At 41.7% G+C, this 18,323-nt stretch overlaps 1 protein-coding gene across 3 annotated transcripts in view; it reads right to left on the bottom strand.

The window, feature by feature from the left end:
- The window catches only part of LOC149441443 (cadherin EGF LAG seven-pass G-type receptor 2-like), a 465,765-nt gene extending 449,554 nt beyond the window's left edge, over window positions 1-16,211 (bottom strand). For all 3 annotated transcript variants that reach the window (XM_089657338.1, XM_089657336.1, XM_089657337.1), the window contains exon 1: window positions 12,179-16,211. In XM_089657338.1, the coding sequence (XP_089513464.1) occupies window positions 12,179-15,722 (3,544 nt within the window). In that variant the 5' untranslated portion in view covers window positions 15,723-16,211. The remainder of the gene's footprint in view (window positions 1-12,178) is intronic.
- Between the last annotated feature and the right edge of the window lie 2,112 nt (window positions 16,212-18,323).

Below are 18,323 nucleotides of genomic sequence, written 5' to 3' on the forward strand. Positions count from 1 at the left end.
CCGGGAGAGTCGTCAGACTTTCTGCAGCAAAATGAAGGCCTGTCCCTGCCAGGAATGGTTTGGGATGTGCTGAAGACCTTCTTCAGGTGTTTGATTATCTGGGAGATTTCAGTGGTTAAGGGTAGCTCCAGGGAGTGGGAGAAGGTACGGTTAGATGTCCAACAGCGGGAGATTCAGATGATCCAAAACCCAAGCCCCTGTAACTGCACCTCCTGGAAAGAGGCACATGCCCTTTATGAATCAGTGCTTACTCAAGTGGCTGATAAGAAGCAGTATTTTTTGCAACAAAAATATTTCAAGGAGGGGGAAAGTATGGGGCACCTTCTTGCCCTCATGGCGAAGTCACAACAAGAGGTGTCCACTATAGACAAGCTTGAAGATGCTGATGGAGTGATTTGCACAAGTCATGCGGAAATCCTGAGAGTTTTTCATCACTTTTACGACGATCTGTATGCTTCTAAAACTGTAGCCACCCATTCTGAGCTTTTTCAGTTTCTAGAAACCTGCTCTTTTCCTGTTTATCGGAGACTGACCAGAGAGAACTAGAACTAGAGATGTCAATTACTGTTGAGGAGCTGTCTGAACCTTTGGCAGGCACTCTCAGTAATAAGTCTCCAGGTTCAGACGGATTGCCATTCGAAATTTATAATAGATATGGTGAACAACTGCTCCCGGCATTGCTCACTGCCATGGATGGAAATGGTTTGCCCCCCTCCATGAATGAAGTGGTTATTATAGTACTATTGAAGCCTTGAAAAGATCGATTAAAACCTGACCCCTACTGACCTATTTCCCTTCTGAATACGGACGCTAAATTGTTGGCCCGGTTTCTAGCTACTAGACTGGCGCGGATTATTGGTAATATACATAAAAGATTAGTCGGTGATTATTCTTTCTAGAGCGATGGCTAACAATATTCGCAACCTTTTTTTTAATTTGCAAATTCCGATGGACAATCCTGGGGGGGAGGGGGATATTATCTTTGGATGCGGCCAAGGCATTTCATAGTGTGGAATGGTCTTATCTATGGGAAGTATTGTCTAGATCGGCTTTGGTTCCAAGTTCATTAGCTGGGTGCGTCTTCTCTATGAGGCCCCTAGTGCCCGAATCCAGGTTAACAGGGCTTTGTCAAATTCATTCAGGCTGCAGAGGGGGATGAGGCAGGGTTGCCCTCTCACCCCTTTTGTTTGCTTTGGCATTAGAACCTTTGGTGCGACAATCTCCAGACATTGTCAGCTTTACAAGGGGTGTTCTCTCGGAAAAGATATCCCTTTATGCGGATGACACACGGTTATATCTGGGCAATACTTCTACATCTTCTTAGATGCTGTTATGTCCCTTATTGAACGTTTTGGTAGATTTTCCGGCTTTAAATTAATTGGCATAAATCGCTGTTGATGCCCGTAGATTCTGTAGATCTCCCCCTCCCGGTCTGTGTAAGTAGTGTCTACATTTAAGTATTTGGGGGTGGTTGTCTCTCCTGATCCTAAACAGTATATTTCTCTTAATCTTTTACCTCTACTCCAGCAGCAAAAATTGAAGTGTAACAGTTGGTGCAAACTCCCTCTGTCGATGGTGGGTAGATTCAATTTAATTAAAATGATTTGGGCCCGCAACTTCTTTATATCTTTCATAATTCTCCCATATTCCTAAGAAATGGTTTCATCGCATAGAGACCCAGTTTAGGAGTCTTATTTGGGAAAAAACAGGTGGCTAGGATAAAATTGTCCATGTTGCAATATGGCAAGGAGTCGGGGGGGCTGGCGGTTTCTCAGCCTAGACTTTATTTTCTGGCGGCCCAATTGCAGCAACTGGTTGGCTGGGATTCACCTAATAATAATGCTGATCCCATTATAAGTTTGATTTCCCTTCATGATTCCACCATTTTGACTCTCTCATCTTGAGATGGTTCTACCGGTCCTTCCATCTACGGCTCCAACCGCGGACCTCTTAAGGCGTGTTTGGAATATGGTAAAAGCATCCTTTCATATTACCAGCTGTCTTTCCTGTACTCCCTTGTTGAACAATCCGCAATATATAAAACTGGCTAAACTGGAGGGTTTTCATGACTGGAGAGTTTGTGGCCTGAGATTCAGATCGCCGCTGTATTCGAGGGTAATCCTAAAATCCTTTTCACAACTGCAAATGGAATTTACATTTACACATAAGTATTTTTATTGATATCATCAGCTACGGAATGCAGTACAGGTTCAGTCTTCGCTCTCTAATCTCACATTGACAGACTCAGTTTTTCTTAAGGATGTAACTCAGGCAACCCATAAGAAGGGCATGATTTCTCGTGTATACTCCCAGCTGTTGTCCACAGTACAGGATCAGGCTAGTCTCCGGGGTAGGGTGCAGTGGTCCCGGGATGTTGGAGAGTTTGCTGGAGATGTCTGGGATGCTGTCCTGGAATCTGTTCCAGTGATTTCTCTTTCTCCCTCTCATAAATTGTCTCAATTGTTTATTTTCCATTGAGCGTATAGGACCCCTGTGCAACTGTACTGGTGGGACAGGTGTGATTCACCTGATTGTCTGAGGTGTAGGGTCCAACAAGGCGATTTCATTCAAATGCACTGGTGCTGTCCCAAGTTCTCCATTTTTTTTCTCTAGTATCACAATATACTGTTCCCCAGGATCCCTTGCAAGGTTTGCTGAGGGCACTGGACCAAGAACTGCTCCAACCAGGAGTGTACATTATGGTATCTAGGCTTTTATATCTGGATAGGAAGTTGATAGCAAGGTACTGGTTATCATCGGCTTCGCCGACTAGTAAGCAATGGATAGATTATGTTAATTCATTACTCCCACAGGAAAAACTCAGGTACCAACATCACAATGCTTATCGTAATTTCCAGCAGGTATAGCAAGGTTGGCAGGATACACCTGGGCTTGCCCTTACTCAATTGATAGTGGACCAACTTTTGCAGGTGTGACAGTTTATATCGGGTGTGTGGCTCCATTCCTCCCCTTAGGGGAGATCATGGGCGTCCCCCATTTTTTGTTGATGAGATGTCTCAGGTGAACCAGATGTTGTTGTTGCAGTTATTTTTATTGTTTGAAGGCATGTTTTGGGCTTTGTTCTTTCCCCCCCCCATTTATGTTTACATCTGGACGGAAAGGAATAAAAAGGAAAAAAGATATTGTCAAGACGGCTTTGGATCCTTGTGATCTCTGTTTTATTTGATTACTATTTCTGTTATTCTGTCCATTACGGGATCTATGCATACACATTGTTCTATTTACGTGTAATCCTGTTCATGCAGTAATGACATTGTGGATTCTTTAAGTACCATTTTCTTTATTATCTTGACAATAAAAAGTTGTTTGGATTTAAAAAACAAACAATTAACATTGACTATTTTGTAATCCTTACGTTGCTAACATTATTAAACAGATCGGAAAGTATATCGTATTTATTTGTTTTAAACTTTTTTCAAATTTCTTCAGTTAAAGTGTTACTAAACCCATGACCCTGTATTCAGTATATCTGGTCTCCCACAGTACATGAAAATGCAATTGTTTTAGTAAACAAATTACTAAATACCTTTTCCCATCAGCAGTATATAGCAGTCTTGTGAATTCTATCAGTGTAAAGCTCGTAGGAGGAGTTTTCATTCTGCTCTGACTGTCAAAGGGGCTGCATAACCCCTGACCCTCTGCCTGGACAGTGCGGATTGGCCCAGTGCTGATCACATGCACCCTCCGAAAGAAAAAAAAACTCTCTAGCCATACACGTTAAACTGAGCTTGTGCAGAGTGCCTCCTAGGGCTGTGTACCATCAGCAGATGGACTGGGGACTGTGGAAGAAGGGGGGGAAAATCAGAGAACATTTTTACATAATGCTGAGGATTAACTCCAAAGGTTCCATAATTACTATAACAAGCATGATTTAATGCATATACAGACTGATTTTACTGTTGTTGGTTTAATAACACTAATTCCTGGTTTCTAATCCAAGACTATTGATGTCATGCATCCCAGGAGCACCAGGTAAAGGATGCAGTGTAGTTCGGCTTTAAAGATATCAGTTCCTTGCACAGAATTTACAAGGACACAAAATTTCTGTCAGGATTAATAGGTATTTTTCTGTACTTGCAGAAATTGAACTTAGCCTGAAAACAAGAAAACTAATGCTGCCACCACATTTAAAACTGACCATTTAAACAGCTGTTGGCTATGGCACCCTGCCACCTAACATCCTTTGAAATACAATTGCAGACACTATTCAGGCATTTTTTGTTTGGATGGATTGATTTGGATTGAGGAATCCAATAGATTTGTGTAACATTAAAAAGAACTACCTGAATCTGTTGCATGTTAGAAACCTTAACAAAGCTGTTGCAAAGCCTCCCCGAACTAGACACAGGTTTTTTTAAATGGACCCTACCACCAGAAAAGGTGGCTGAGTGGGGTATAGATATCCTCATACAGAGAAAGTTTAAAGGAAATATATAGAGGTTTGTAAATATTTTCATATAGGTGCAGAGCGCTGTACACTGAACAAAATCAGAATTCAGCAGATATCTACACCTGGGAATCATAGGTGTTTACATACAGCCCAGACCAGTAGTTTATCCAAATTGATAACAGCCTGGCAGATGCCAAGGCTGTATGCACATCTGAGTAGTTACATGCATACAGGGACAGGGCTGAGCAGCCCTGGGTGCAGACAGTTTATGTTCAGGGCTGCTCGTCTATTCCTGCAGGCATTTAGAAGGAAAGAAAAAGTAAACTTGTACAAATTACCTTTAACTTGCTCTGACTGAGGATACATTTAAGGCCCAGGGAGGCAGGCTAAGAAGTTATGTGAAGTGAAATCACTTAACACTTTTCTGACAGTACGGTTCATTTAAAACAATCGGCATTTCATTCAGGACAGCTTTGCAACAGTTTTGTTAAGGTTTCCGACACCTACGACAGATTTGGTTTGTTTTATTTACTACCACTTTAATATACTGTCACTATGGGTGTGACAGATTCAAAAAGAATTGCCGCTAGTTTTCAGATTGGAAAATGGTGGTAGTTAAGACCAACTCTGAGTTGGCAAACAGAGAGATGCCAGTGCTCGGAGTAGAGGATGTATGTGGTGGGAAGCAGTCATAATGTGACACTGGGGGCTGCCTGCATCCTAGCAACCATTGACTCATCCCCAGCCCAATTCAGCTGCCAGCCAGGAGATTCCCTGATTGACAGCTGAACGAAGGACAAGAGGGCAGGAGTGCTGGTTGATGTCATTACCCAAATACAGCAATAGCCATTTGGCCAATGACCAGAATCTACCAATTGGCAGCTGAATGGGCTGGGGATGAGTCATTGGCTGTTATAAACCTTAGTTGCATCCCCCTGGCAGTACTAGGGTCATTGGTTCCAATCCCAACCACGGCACCACCTGCCTGGAGTTTGCATGTTCTCCCTGTGCGGTTTCCTCCAGGTACACTGGTTGCCTCCCACGCTCCAAAGACATACTGGTAGGTTAATTGGCTCCTGTCTAAAATTGGCCCTAGTATGTATGAATGTGAGTTAAGGACTTTAGATTGTACTGTACGCTCCTTGAGGGTTAAAGACTGATGTGAATGTACAAAATATATATATCATACACACACACACACGTAAAACGCTGTGTAAATGAGTGGCGCTATATAAGTACCTGTAATAAAATAAAAAATAATCCATGAAGGGATACAATGACAGTGGGCAAACCTCATGGAGGGCAAATACTAGTGCCTCTTTCACGGTCAATCAAAAGGAGATCAGGTCACCAAGAAGGCATTTTCTACCCTGCTGGTGCAAATTGGACCAGGCTTTTTTTTTCCTTCCTCTGGACCAACTATGGGTATAGAATTGTGTACATGGAGGTTTTCTATTTTATTTATTTTTTTCTATTGGTTGAACAAGATGGACTTGCAACTTATGTAACGATGTAACAAGCGAGGCAGACCTGATTGGTAGCTAGTCCTACCCACAACAAAACGTCTTGCCTACTTTGCCTGTCTGTGTGTGATGCTGTAATAGAGATGCTGGGTGCAATAACTAAAAGCAAGTGATATACTCGAACACAATCAACATGTAGTCATGCAGGTACCTTTTAATCAGCATTTAAACCATTACATATTCTACGCATGTGAAAGACCATCTACCAAATGAACACCTGCCCTGGCACATCATAGCATTCACTTGCTACTCCAGGAAATAACAGAATCCAACTACAATATTCTTGCACTGTCAAAACCTCCACTTTTATTATCATACAACACACAGGAGGATATATCTTATAGTCATCACAATCTGCATAATAACACACACCAGTAAGAGTGTGAGCATTACACCATGAAATAGACATCATTTGACAGCGTCATAGCATAGAATTAATACATTACGAAAGCTATGTTAAAAGCAGGGAGGAACAAATGCCATTGGAACCAAACTGCCCAGGGGGTCACAGGGAAGCCGTAGGCACAACCAGTTGATGAGCCCATATAGCCTTTGGCAAAAATCCCAGCGTCAGAGCGTCTGGCCACTAAGGGGGGGCTTCTACTGATCTCACCCGGACCTCTGCCTTATAAACCAATTTTCTGGAAGCTATCCAATAGTAGGCGGCACCACACCCACAACAGGGGGAGCTAGCAGAAGGGTTACGCGAGGATAACAGAGTCACGTTAAACCACCATATTCCTTATCTGAAAAGTCACGGCACCACCTGCCTGGAGTTTACATGTTCTCCCTGTGCCTGGTGGGTTTCCTCCGGATACTCCGGTTTCCTCCCACACTCCAAAGACATGCTGGTAGGTAATTGTCTCCTGTCTAAATTGTTCCTAGTACGTGTATGTATGAATGTAAGTTAGGGACCTTAGATTGTACGCCCCTTGAGGGTTAGGGACTGATGTGAATGTACAATATATATATGTAAAGTGCTGCGTAAATTGATGGCGAAATATAAGTACCTGAAATAATCAAATAAGTCACACTTTTGCTTCTTATCTACCCCAAAACCTCTTCTCATCTCCCCCAGACTTAAGGATTTCTAACTTAGATGTCTTTAAACAGGTTTTTATCTCCTAATGTGAGATTGCTAGATGTCAGAAACGCATTTCATTCCATGAACAAGTTTTTATCTTGCTCTCAGCAGAATATCTTGTGACTTTGTTCCTTTGACCTAGAGAAATGGCACATCAGTCACCTCTCATGCCCCTGGCATTTGAGCATCAATGCTTTATTGTAAAACTTACCCAAGAAACAAAGGGCCCAAGGCCAACACATTTCATAGGCATTACAGATGGGAACAGTGGTTGGAGAGGGAGGATAGTAACACTGAGCCTGTGATTTTTTTTTTACCAGGCTCAGTGTTAGTGGGTTGCACTGAGGATGGAGTATCCAGTGTGTGCCTAAGTGCCGCTGTCACCTGCAACAAATTCATGTACATATTCCTGACAGGTACAGGGATGTGCAATTTACATTGCCCAATGCTTGGGACATGTAGTACCAGGCAGGTAGTTTTGTTTTTTTTTTAACATTCAGCCCATACTGGACAGGTGGAAGCATTCAAGGGGCTATGCTGCTGCTCGATTGCTTCCGCACACTGCCATCCCCCTGCACCCCCATCCCCCCCCCCCATGCACACACTTCCCCCCCGTTCCGTCGGCAGGCCCAGGGTCAGTGTAGCCGGGTGCCGGCTGGTAGAGGGTCCTGACCTGAAAGGGACGTGTACGACATCACTTTCTGGGTCCCCGTTGACAGCTTTACCAGACATCAAAGCCGAGAAAGTATGTAAAGCTGTGCACTGCATTACAATTATTGGAGCACGTGGGAGACATGCACATCTGAGTAGTTACATGCATACAGGCACAGATGAGCAGCCCTGGGTGCAAACAGTTTACATTCAGGGCTGCTCATCTATCCTTGTAGGCATTTAAAAAGGAAAGAAACAAAGAAAAACGTACAAATGACCTTGCTCTGTCTGAGGATACATTTCAGGCCCAGGGAGGCAAATGAGAACCTCAAAGAGAACCTGTCACCAAAAAATCATCACTTAGGGGACTTTTTGTCCCCTATGTGATGCGCAAAAAAAAGTTAAAATTGTTTTTTTAACTGTAAAAAAAAAAAATTACAAAAAAGTTACACCCAAACATAAAACCCCTGCTTTAAAAGTGTCGCCTATAGAAAAGATAGGGTACTAAAGTTTGTCGCCATTTCACAGGTGCTCGCAAATTTAGGGTATTTACTCAGTGTATCCTAATCTTTTATATTTTACCAAAAAATTGGGTAATTTATTGCCTTCTTGTGCCCTAAAATTAACTTAAGTGTGTTTTTTATGTTTTTGTGTTTTATGTTTCCTAGACCTTTGCAGTAATATCGTGTAACATAAAATATTTGTACTAACACTATTTTATCCTCTAGGGTGTCTGCTTTCAGAAAATATATCATGTTTTCTAGGGTTTATGTAATCTTCAGGCCTAAAGTGATTTTTTTTTAAACGTGTGCAGGAAAAAAAAATTTAGAAAAAAAAAAAATAACCGCCAAAAGGGCTCTTGCAGCGAAAGGGATAAAGGATAAGCTCGTCTTTGGGAACACATTACATGTTCCACCCACTTTTAGGCTATCCAAGCCCTCTGTGTGGCAGCAGTACGGGGAGATGTTCCTTGTAACCTGTCAGTCATTTTTTGAAAATCAACTACAAATATCGACATCCTTTGCAGCTGTCGGGTTTTAGTACCCAATGAACTACCACGGCACGGTTCAGGGCTCTGGTAGTTCATTGATTCTTTCTGTGAGAGTGAAACTGTTAGGAATGGACTGGCCAGCAATGGTGGGACTCACCTGCCTTTTGATCTGCAGTACCAGGGCTGGCCAGCGGGTGCTCCCAGCAATCAGAGACTCAACCTTTCAGCCAGCTAACACCTGGAACTGATGATACTGGTGTATTTAGGGGATGGCCAGACTTGCAGACTCTGCCTTGGTGTTGTGTTTGTCCTGGGCCCTGTATCTGTCCTGCATCCTGTTTCTGTTCCTTTGCTGACTTCTCCTGCTCTGATCCTGGCTTGTGACCCGGACCATCCCTCTGCCTGACCCTCTGTACTATGCTGCTTGCTACCTGCTGAACCTGGCCTGTGACCCCGACCATTCTCCGCTTGCTCCCCCTGTACCTACCTGCCCAATTGATATTGACCCGGCCTGCCTGACGACGCTTGCTTGTATATACTGTTATCTGTGGGTGGTTTGGTTTGTTTGCACCGTATTATGTTTTAGTATTGCACTGCGTTTATGTTTGTACTGTTAGTGTTAATAAATTATATTGTTTATAACATATCTGAGGTCTGCGTTTCCCTGCTTCAGTCACACACCTCTGGTCATACCTGGGAGCCCTGACAGAAACTGCTTGCTCATATGAGGTCCGGACAAATTACACTGATAGTCTGCAGGAGACCTGCATTACACCCACAGTCTGCTTATCACTGGTGCAATGCCTTCCAGGCTCCTAAAAAATAAATAAATGCACGTTTTTTTACCTGCAAAAAATGTGCATTTATAAATTGTTTTAAAAGGTGAACTTATCATTTAACAGACTAGACACCGGAGCATGATTTGCCTGCTCAACAAGCACTTGTACTGAGCACCCAAGTGCTTCCGTGTGCGAGGGTAACCTGAAGGAATTTTTTTTTTTTCTCATTGGGGCTAGCGCCTCATTTACTCGCGTGACACTCCCCTTCTTGATAAGTACCCAATCGGTGCTCATCACTGCAAGGTTTCTCCCCTCCCTGCTAGTCCCCGAGTGTGGCGCTGGAGACAGGCAAGGAGGTGAGGAGATAAACAGTGCAATGTTAAAAATATTAAAAGTTTAAGTTTTTTTTTTTTATCAGGACAAGTAGATTGGGACCCTTATTTAGTCTAACAATTAATATTTTATTTTTTTTTTTTTGTGCCTTAATCTGTTGCAATCACTGATATCTGTGGTATTGAGGTGCAACAAAGGTTCTAAAGAGTGTCTGCGGTAAACAACTTGAGGGCACGTTGTTTAATACGGTTATGGTAACTTAGGCATTGGAAGACGTATTTGTATATTTATTTTCTCCATAACTAAGCCTGTACAACTGTAAACACAGAGTAAATGGTTAGATTCCTATATAAACCACATAGTCCGACTCCTGACTACTACGCGTTTTGTTTTTGTGCACTGCACCGCGAGCTCGGAAGAAAAAAGGAAAACGTAACATGGTGCATGTAACAGAACCTGAACCCCTGATGCACAATGTACAATTGTTTTGTATGTGACATACAGCAGACCACTGCACTCTGTATATTGTGTAATTTATGTTATAAAGTCTGGACCACTGCTTTGTTTATTCTGTGCAATACCCTACCTATGGGTCACTACAATCTGTATGCTGCAGTATATGCTACATACCTCAAACCACTGAATTCTTTATTCTACTCTCATACCATTAAACATTTTTCTATAGAATTCAGTATTTCATTCCGTTCAACTAATGGACGTAATGAAGGGGGATTTACTAAAACTAGAGTGCAAAATCTGGTGCAGCTCCACATAGAAACCAATCTTCTTCCAGGTTTTATTGTCAAGGCATAATTGAACAAGCGGAGGTTAGAAGCTGATTGGCTACCATTCACAACAGCACCAGATTTTGAGTGCTCCAATGTTAGTAAATCTCCAATTTGTCTAGCTGCAGCCTACATGCAGTTATGATTGGACCTCTGTACTGTATACAACCATTTAAGCAAAAGGTGGTAACTGCATTATGTTAGTGATTTGATTTTATTAGAACCAGCTCCTACCTCTTGGCTCACAAGCATGGAGGAGAAGATCAACTCCCAAAAACACTACATTCAGCATATCAAAACACTACTCAAACAAAAGCTTCATTCATATGCAAGTCATTTTCTTCAACTTTCTTCATGCTGAAGAAGCAAGTAACTTACAAATGTGTTTTTCTTCTTCATTTCCATTTTTTTCCTTCCTTTTTATATGCTTTTACATAATTGGCCAGGACTTGCATTTAATTACATATATTAATATTGGTTTACATCAGTTTTTATGCAATTTCTACAACAGTTGAGTACTGTCTGATACTTTTTTTTTTTTTTTATTTGCATGAACAGATACATTTTCAGGACAAGCTTTCAGGGCAAATCCCCTTCAGTACTTATTGGACTGAAAAGCTGGGGATGCATCCTGAAAATCATATTCTGAAAATTTAGCTGTGTTGTTGCAAGGGCTAATCTAAATTAAAAAAAACAAAAAACACACCATACAGGCCAACAACTCGTATGCTTGCTTCTAGGTACAACACAGGTAAATGTATTGTTAGTGCAAGCATGACATCACTAAACATGTGAATTATATCTTTTTTTTTTACCATTATGCTGCACATTAGCCAAACCATGTTGTTCTTACGTAAATTAAGTCAAAGGTGTCTTTTAATTGCATTACTGATCACCCTTGATTGCAACTGTCAGGTGCACATAGTTCAGAACAGTACAGGCCACAGCAACTGTAAGAGAAAAGCCAAAAAGCCGTGTATACAGGAAATATATATTTTTTACATCCAACCTACAAAAAGGTGAATGAAAAAAAATCCTGTAAATAAATATGGAATAAAAAGCATTTATTAGAAACAATATATTAGTATTTCATGCAGCTACCTGTACCATTTTGTAAGTACAAAGGTAACTGACACTAAGGGGTTTATTTACTAAAGCTGGAGAGTGCAAAACCAGGCTCACTTCTGCATAGAAGCCAATCAACTTCCAGGTTTTATTGCCGAAGCTTAACTGAACACGCTGAGGTTAGAAGCGGATTGGTTTCTATGCAGAAGTGAGCCTGATATTGCACTAAAAAACTGAATTTAAACAATATAATGGTATAATTTGATATTCACACATTTTTCCTCTTGAACCCATTTAGTAGATATGTGAATCCTGGGTTAAATGTGTGTAAATCCTGAGTGAAAACAGTTATAAAAGTAAGAATACTGGGTGAAAGGTATAGGAATCTTGTGTGAAAACATTTCTAAATAGACAATTTTGCACTTGTTTTGTTGGCGTTTTATACAAAGCTAACAATTCTAGAAGACTTTCTACATAATGATAATCAACTAACCTAAAAGATTTAAGTAATTTATAGATTTCCAAGCCACACATTTATAAAGAATAATAAACTCACCTGTAACTGCCACTTCCATTGTTGCTTCCAGTGGTCGGTTGCTGTCAAGGTCACGGCTTAGCTGCAACTCCCCAGTACTTGCATTAAGTAGAAGAAGGCCTAATTCATTCCCTTGAATGAAAGTATAGCTCAATGAATCACTTATATCAGGATCTTGTGCTGGCACCTTCCCAATCACTCCACGTGGAAAGCTGCCACCACCACCAATATAGTGGTTAAAGGCAACCCTGAAATTAGTAAGAGTTGGAGCATTGTCATTAACATCTACTAAACGCACTCGAACAATAGCTCTACTGACTAATGGAGCCGAGGTGGCTTGCACCACTATTAGATACTCTGGTCGTTCCTCATAATCTAAGTCAACCAATGCAGTCAACTCTCCAGAAAATATATCCAACTGAAAAACTTCTGGAATGTTGCCTTCAACAATCTGATACATAATTTGAGCATTAACACCTTCATCAGGGTCAGTGGCTGTAATTGCGGCAAGTGGTAAACCAAGTGGGCTGTTCTCCAACACGATCACTTCCAGTTCATCGCTAGAAAATACTGGGGCATTGTCATTAACATCTAATACTGTGATGATTATTTCAGTAGGCGTGCGATGTGGTGTTGGATGACCCTTGTCAACTGCAAAAGCTTTGAGTCGATATTGTATTACATTCTCTCTATCCAATTGTCTTAGTGTCCTCACAATACCTGAGGTATACTCTACTGTAAAATCTCCATCACCATCATCTCCACCTGTAAAGGTGTAGAAGACCCTTCCATTAAGCCCCGAGTCACGATCAGTGGCAGATATTTGAAGGACACTTGTGTAAACAGGTGCATCTTCAGTAATTGTACCACTATAGGATGCCCGCTGGAAGACTGGGGGGTTGTCATTTACATCTGTTACTAGAATTTCAAGATAAGTAGTATCAGACTTTTGAGGAATGCCATTATCATGGGCAGTTATGGCTAACGTGTATGAAACCTGAACTTCATAATCTAACTCCATGGTTGTCGTAACTGCCCCAGTGTCAGGGTCAATGGCAAATTGTGGCATGCCTTCTTCTGCCAGATAGGTTATATGAGCATTCTCTCCAGTATCCTCATCTGAAGCACTGATGATCACCACAGTGGTTCCTGCAGGCTGGTCCTCTCTCACACTCACTGTGTAATGAGAGCTCTGAAAGACAGGTCGGTGCGTGTTGGCATCAGTTACATTCACCACTACGTGTGTAGTATCAGTTCTCATTCCATCTGATGCAGTTACAGTCAATATAAATTGTTTTTCTAATTTATAATCTAGAGGCAGTGCCAGTGTTAAGAGACCACCACCTCCTACTAAACTTGAGATGGAGAAGCGATGTCGAGTATTACCAGATGTAATCTGGTAAGTAATTGTTGCCTGGAAATCCCTATCCAATGCTAAAACTGTCATAACATTGGTGCCAACAGCAGCATCTTCATTCAGTCGTGCCTGATATTCACTTTGAATGAATTTTGGAGCATTGTCATTAACATCCAATATCTGAACATTTACAGCAGCAGAAGAGAACAAAGGTGGATGACCATGATCACGTGTTTCTACTCCAAAACCGTAAAATTCAATCCCTTCCCTGTCCAACTCGGATTGTACTATAATCCAGCCAGTGCTATTACTGATAGAAAATGGTCCAGCATCCCCTGTAAGTCTGTATTCCACTCTGGAGTTTTCACCAGAGTCTGCATCGAGTGCTTGAACCTGTAGTACAGAATAACCTAAAGGAGAATTCTCTAAAACAGCAGCTTGAAATGGGCCACTCACAAAAACAGGTGCATTGTCATTTACATCTAAAACCTGGATAGTAACCAAACCAGTCACATTGGACAATGGAGGCCGTCCGCCATCTTGTGCTCTTATCCTTAGCATGTGCTCTCTCCCTGTCTCAAAGTCAAGAGCACCAGCCAAAAAGATGGCACCAGACTGAGGATCAATGGAGAATAGGCCACGAGCATTGCCACTCAGAATACTATAGTGCACTGCTGCATTAACTCCTTGATCTTTATCTGTTGCAGTTACAACCAGGATTTGTGAGTCAGGTATAGTGTCTTCAGGTACACGTGCCACATAGTGCTTCTCACTGAACTGTGGTGCATTGTCATTTTCATCCTCAACTGATATATACACAGTGGTTGTAGAACTGCGGGGCCCAGGATCACAACCTTGGTCATCTGCTTCAATAACTAGTTGGTAAAATACTCTTTCCTCTCTGTCTACCGAGTCTTTCATCCTAATGACTCCTGAACGGAAGTCAATTTCAAAAGCGTCCCCTGTTCCAGACACAATATGATAGGCTATATTGGCATTGATTGGGGAATCCCCATCAGTAGCACGTACAGTCATTACTTCGTAGCCGACCTCCATATTCTCTCTTACACTTTCTCTGTATTCAGATTGCTCAAAAACTGGGTCATGGTCATTTGTATCACTGACTGTTACCGCCAGTGTGGCCATTGCAGTACGACGGGGGATGCCAGCATCAGTTACAATCACCTTGAAAACATGGGTGGCCTTGGTCTCCCTATCCAGTTCTTTTGTAGTGGTAACCACACCAGTGTTTCGATCCAAAAAAAAGAAACGAGATGAGCGACTATCAAACAGTGCATCCATGGAGTACTCCAGTTGGCCAAATTCCCCAGCATCTGGGTCTGTAGCCCTCAGTTGCACTACAAAGGTCCCTGCAGGTTTGTTTTCCTGTACAGACACTTGATAGGTTAGTGTCTGGAACTGTGGACTATTATTAATATTTCTTTTCCCTCTAGGAACTCTATGGGTATCAGCTACTTCCATAAATAACTGAGGCAGCATGATTCTCCAATATAACACAAAGGTTTCACTAGCCGGCTTACCACACATCTGGCAATGTATTTTCAAATCAAGAGATCTATGGTGGGTAAGGCAGTGATAACATGAAGTAAACAGTGTCCCATTAGATAAAATTGCTCCATGATTACTGATAGTTTGGCATCTCAATTGGCACGAGCCCCATGGTGAGGGTTGCACATCTGGAAGAGTTAATAGTGCTAATCTGGGGATAAGGCAAACCTGAGATGGTTTGCCAAGAGCACTAGGTCTTGGATGAAGAATGGTAAGGATATTTAGGTGGGAATGTGGTCTTAATGGGACCATTGCATGAATTAGACTGGTGACTGTTAAGATGGACGGGATGGCTGTGGGGACAGGAGATGTGCACGTCCATGACAGCATTAGCGATGAGGTATTTGTAAAGACCACTTTAGCACTTTCTTCTTGTACTACAGACAGTGAACAGTTTCCCTGCAAAACCGTATGGGGGATTCCCAGTACCATGGTAAAAACCTGTAACAAAACATAAACAATAGCAGTTCCAGTAGAGCCATATCTCCAGGGGCCTGGAAAGGGGCCTTGATGGGATACAGGTGCCATAAATAGATTCCTTGCCCCGCTAAATAAGAATGGCCTGCATAAAATATCCATATTTTCTTTTTCTAGCCTTATGTCCTTCCTAACACAAGAGTTGACAAATGTTCCAGGCATATAGGACCAAAGAGCTCTGGTCTCCAATCACAAGCTTCAGTAGTGAGGAGGAATCCTTGCTATGAAACCAGTTCCAGTGGCCAGTAATCCAGGAAATGGGGCCCAGTAGTCCTTTTCCATCACAGACAGTTTAGAAGGTCGGCTATGGGGCTGGATGGGATTTCAAGGTCCTACACTGGTCTCCAGGCACACCCCTCCTGTGTAGACTGTGTGCTCGGTAAACTCAATCCAACCACCCAACCGAGTAAGCCTTCTCCACGTCTACCTTGTTGCAGCTTGCTGGAGTGGATCGTGCTCAAGTTGGAATCCAGGAGAGCTTCATTTCCTTAAAGTGGTAATTCCTTGTGGGGTCCGCCAGGGTACGCAGCTTGTTAAACCGGCCCCATCAATGCCCTGCAATCCGCAATGCAAGGTCCGCGATCAGAGATGGACAACTGTCTGCACGCAGCATTATACTGCGGGAGGTATGGAGCTCAGCTGCAGAATGAATGAGGAGGACTTGGTATGGGGAGGGAGGGAGAGAGAGCGAGCAGAGGTTGGAGACGGGAGGGGGAGGGGAGGGGAGCACAGGGCTGGAAATTTAAATGTACAAGTGCACAGCATAGGACAACATCGATTGTCACCAATAGATCAGGGGCTGTGCAATGGCTCATTTACATAGCATGGACTGTGCAATATAATCTCAGCTTCAGGGCATGTAGGGAAACGGAGTATATATATATCTATAGCTATATAGCTATAGATATATATAGATATATCTATAGCTATTCCACACTGCAAAGACATTGTGGTATGTATGCATGTGAGTTAAGGAGTTATGGACAGATTATAATCTCTTTGAGGGCAAGGACTCAATGTGTATATATATTATATGTTTGCATTATCTATCGGCAAAAAGCATCTGCACTGCACAGGGCAAAGGTTAACACTATTGTTTAACAAGTGTTTCACCTTTTGCAGTTTTATGGGAAAAGTGGTAGCTAATACCAGCCTGGAAATCATTCACTGTATGAAGTTGGCAGAGCGAGGATCCTCCTTGCATTTAGTTGTTGAACAATGAAGCCCAAGAACCTGCAGGCACGATTGAGCCTTTTGAAAGGCTTTCAGAATTTTAAAAGGGAAATGCCTGACTGTCCCTGGGAGGGAATGGGAAGGTTGGATCACAGCTCATTTATGTTATCTGATATTAGCATTTGAATAGGTGGAGACCAGAAGGGCGAAGCTGGGAATTATTCATGGTTTGGAATGCTTTTTTTCAACCTTTTTTTTTTTTTCTTGCTAGGACGAACAAGCCAAATAGATACTCTGGAGGCATATTTAATCTTTCCACTTAACTGCATACTTATTAGGTGGCATCAGTCTGCTTAAAAGATTCTAGCTATAGTGATAAAAAAATGGTGGCTGCTTTGTTAAAATTCTTTGCTCAAGATTTTTTTTTAGAGTGTGTTTATGTAGAAAAAATAAGTCCGTTTTTAATAATAGCTATAAAGTAAATGTGTTAAATAATATATCAAACCAAATGGTTTATGCACTTTATTGTATAACTATAGCAGGTTTAGAGAAAATAAAAGCATAAATACCTTGAATATGGACAATGAAACTCAAACTAAACTAAACTCTTACATAAGCTTCAATGTATTAATGTAATTTAAAAATGGTTCAAACTTTCTAATCTTTTTTCATTAAAAGCATGGGTTATACTAGTAATGTAATACTATTTTAAAACCCCTTTTCTGCTGTGATGCATTTCCAGCCTATTCTTTTGAATGGGCTGCCTTAATGCAACGCACCAGAACATGAAGGTCTGAATGGACCCTTGTTGACCCTGCCATGAAGGTCCTTGTTGGGACACTTTCTGTTATGGGATGGTGTCTCCTGATTATGCTCCTGGATTGTCAAATTATGACACATTTCCCTGGGTGAGACTACAAGCATCCGCACTGTGTTTTACTGCATAGACATGGTCTGTTGTTAGTAACAAGCCTTTCCAGATTAATGGTGTGCAGCCAACATTAGAGTGCATGCAAGTAGACAGGAACTAGCTGAAAGAGGTTTGTGGAGATCAGCGTCACTAAGTTACAGTGGCAAAGAAAACATATGTGTGAAATTAGCTGGTTTTCTGCAGTAATTTGCCATAAAATGTGATCTGATGCTCATCTAAGTCACAACAATAGACAAACACAATGTGTTTAGGCTGATAACACACCACAAATTCTTATTTTTCATGTCTTTAATGAACACATCCATTAAACATTCACATACCTGGAGGACAAAGTAAGTGAACCCATAGACTAATTACTTCAATGAAAGCTAATTGGAGTCAGTAGTTTGCACACCTGGAGTCCAATTAATGAAATTAATTTGGAGGTGTGGTTTAGAGCTGCTTTGCTTGATAAAAGACATGCAAACATTTTAAGATTGCTGTTCATAAGAAGCATCAGCTGACATGAACCAAGCCTCGCAAAAAGGAGCTCTCTGAAGACATACAATCAAGAGTAGTTGATCTGCATAAGGCTGGAAAGACATACAAAGCAATCTCAGTTGGAAAGGCATGCAAAGCAAGTGTTTAGGCATCCAACAATCAACCATTAGACAACTTGT

This window comes from Staurois parvus, unplaced genomic scaffold, assembly GCF_062004578.1.
Source record: "Staurois parvus isolate SC_StPar_1 unplaced genomic scaffold, SC_StPar_1.0 ptg000984l, whole genome shotgun sequence".
Taxonomy (NCBI): Eukaryota; Metazoa; Chordata; class Amphibia; order Anura; family Ranidae; genus Staurois; species Staurois parvus.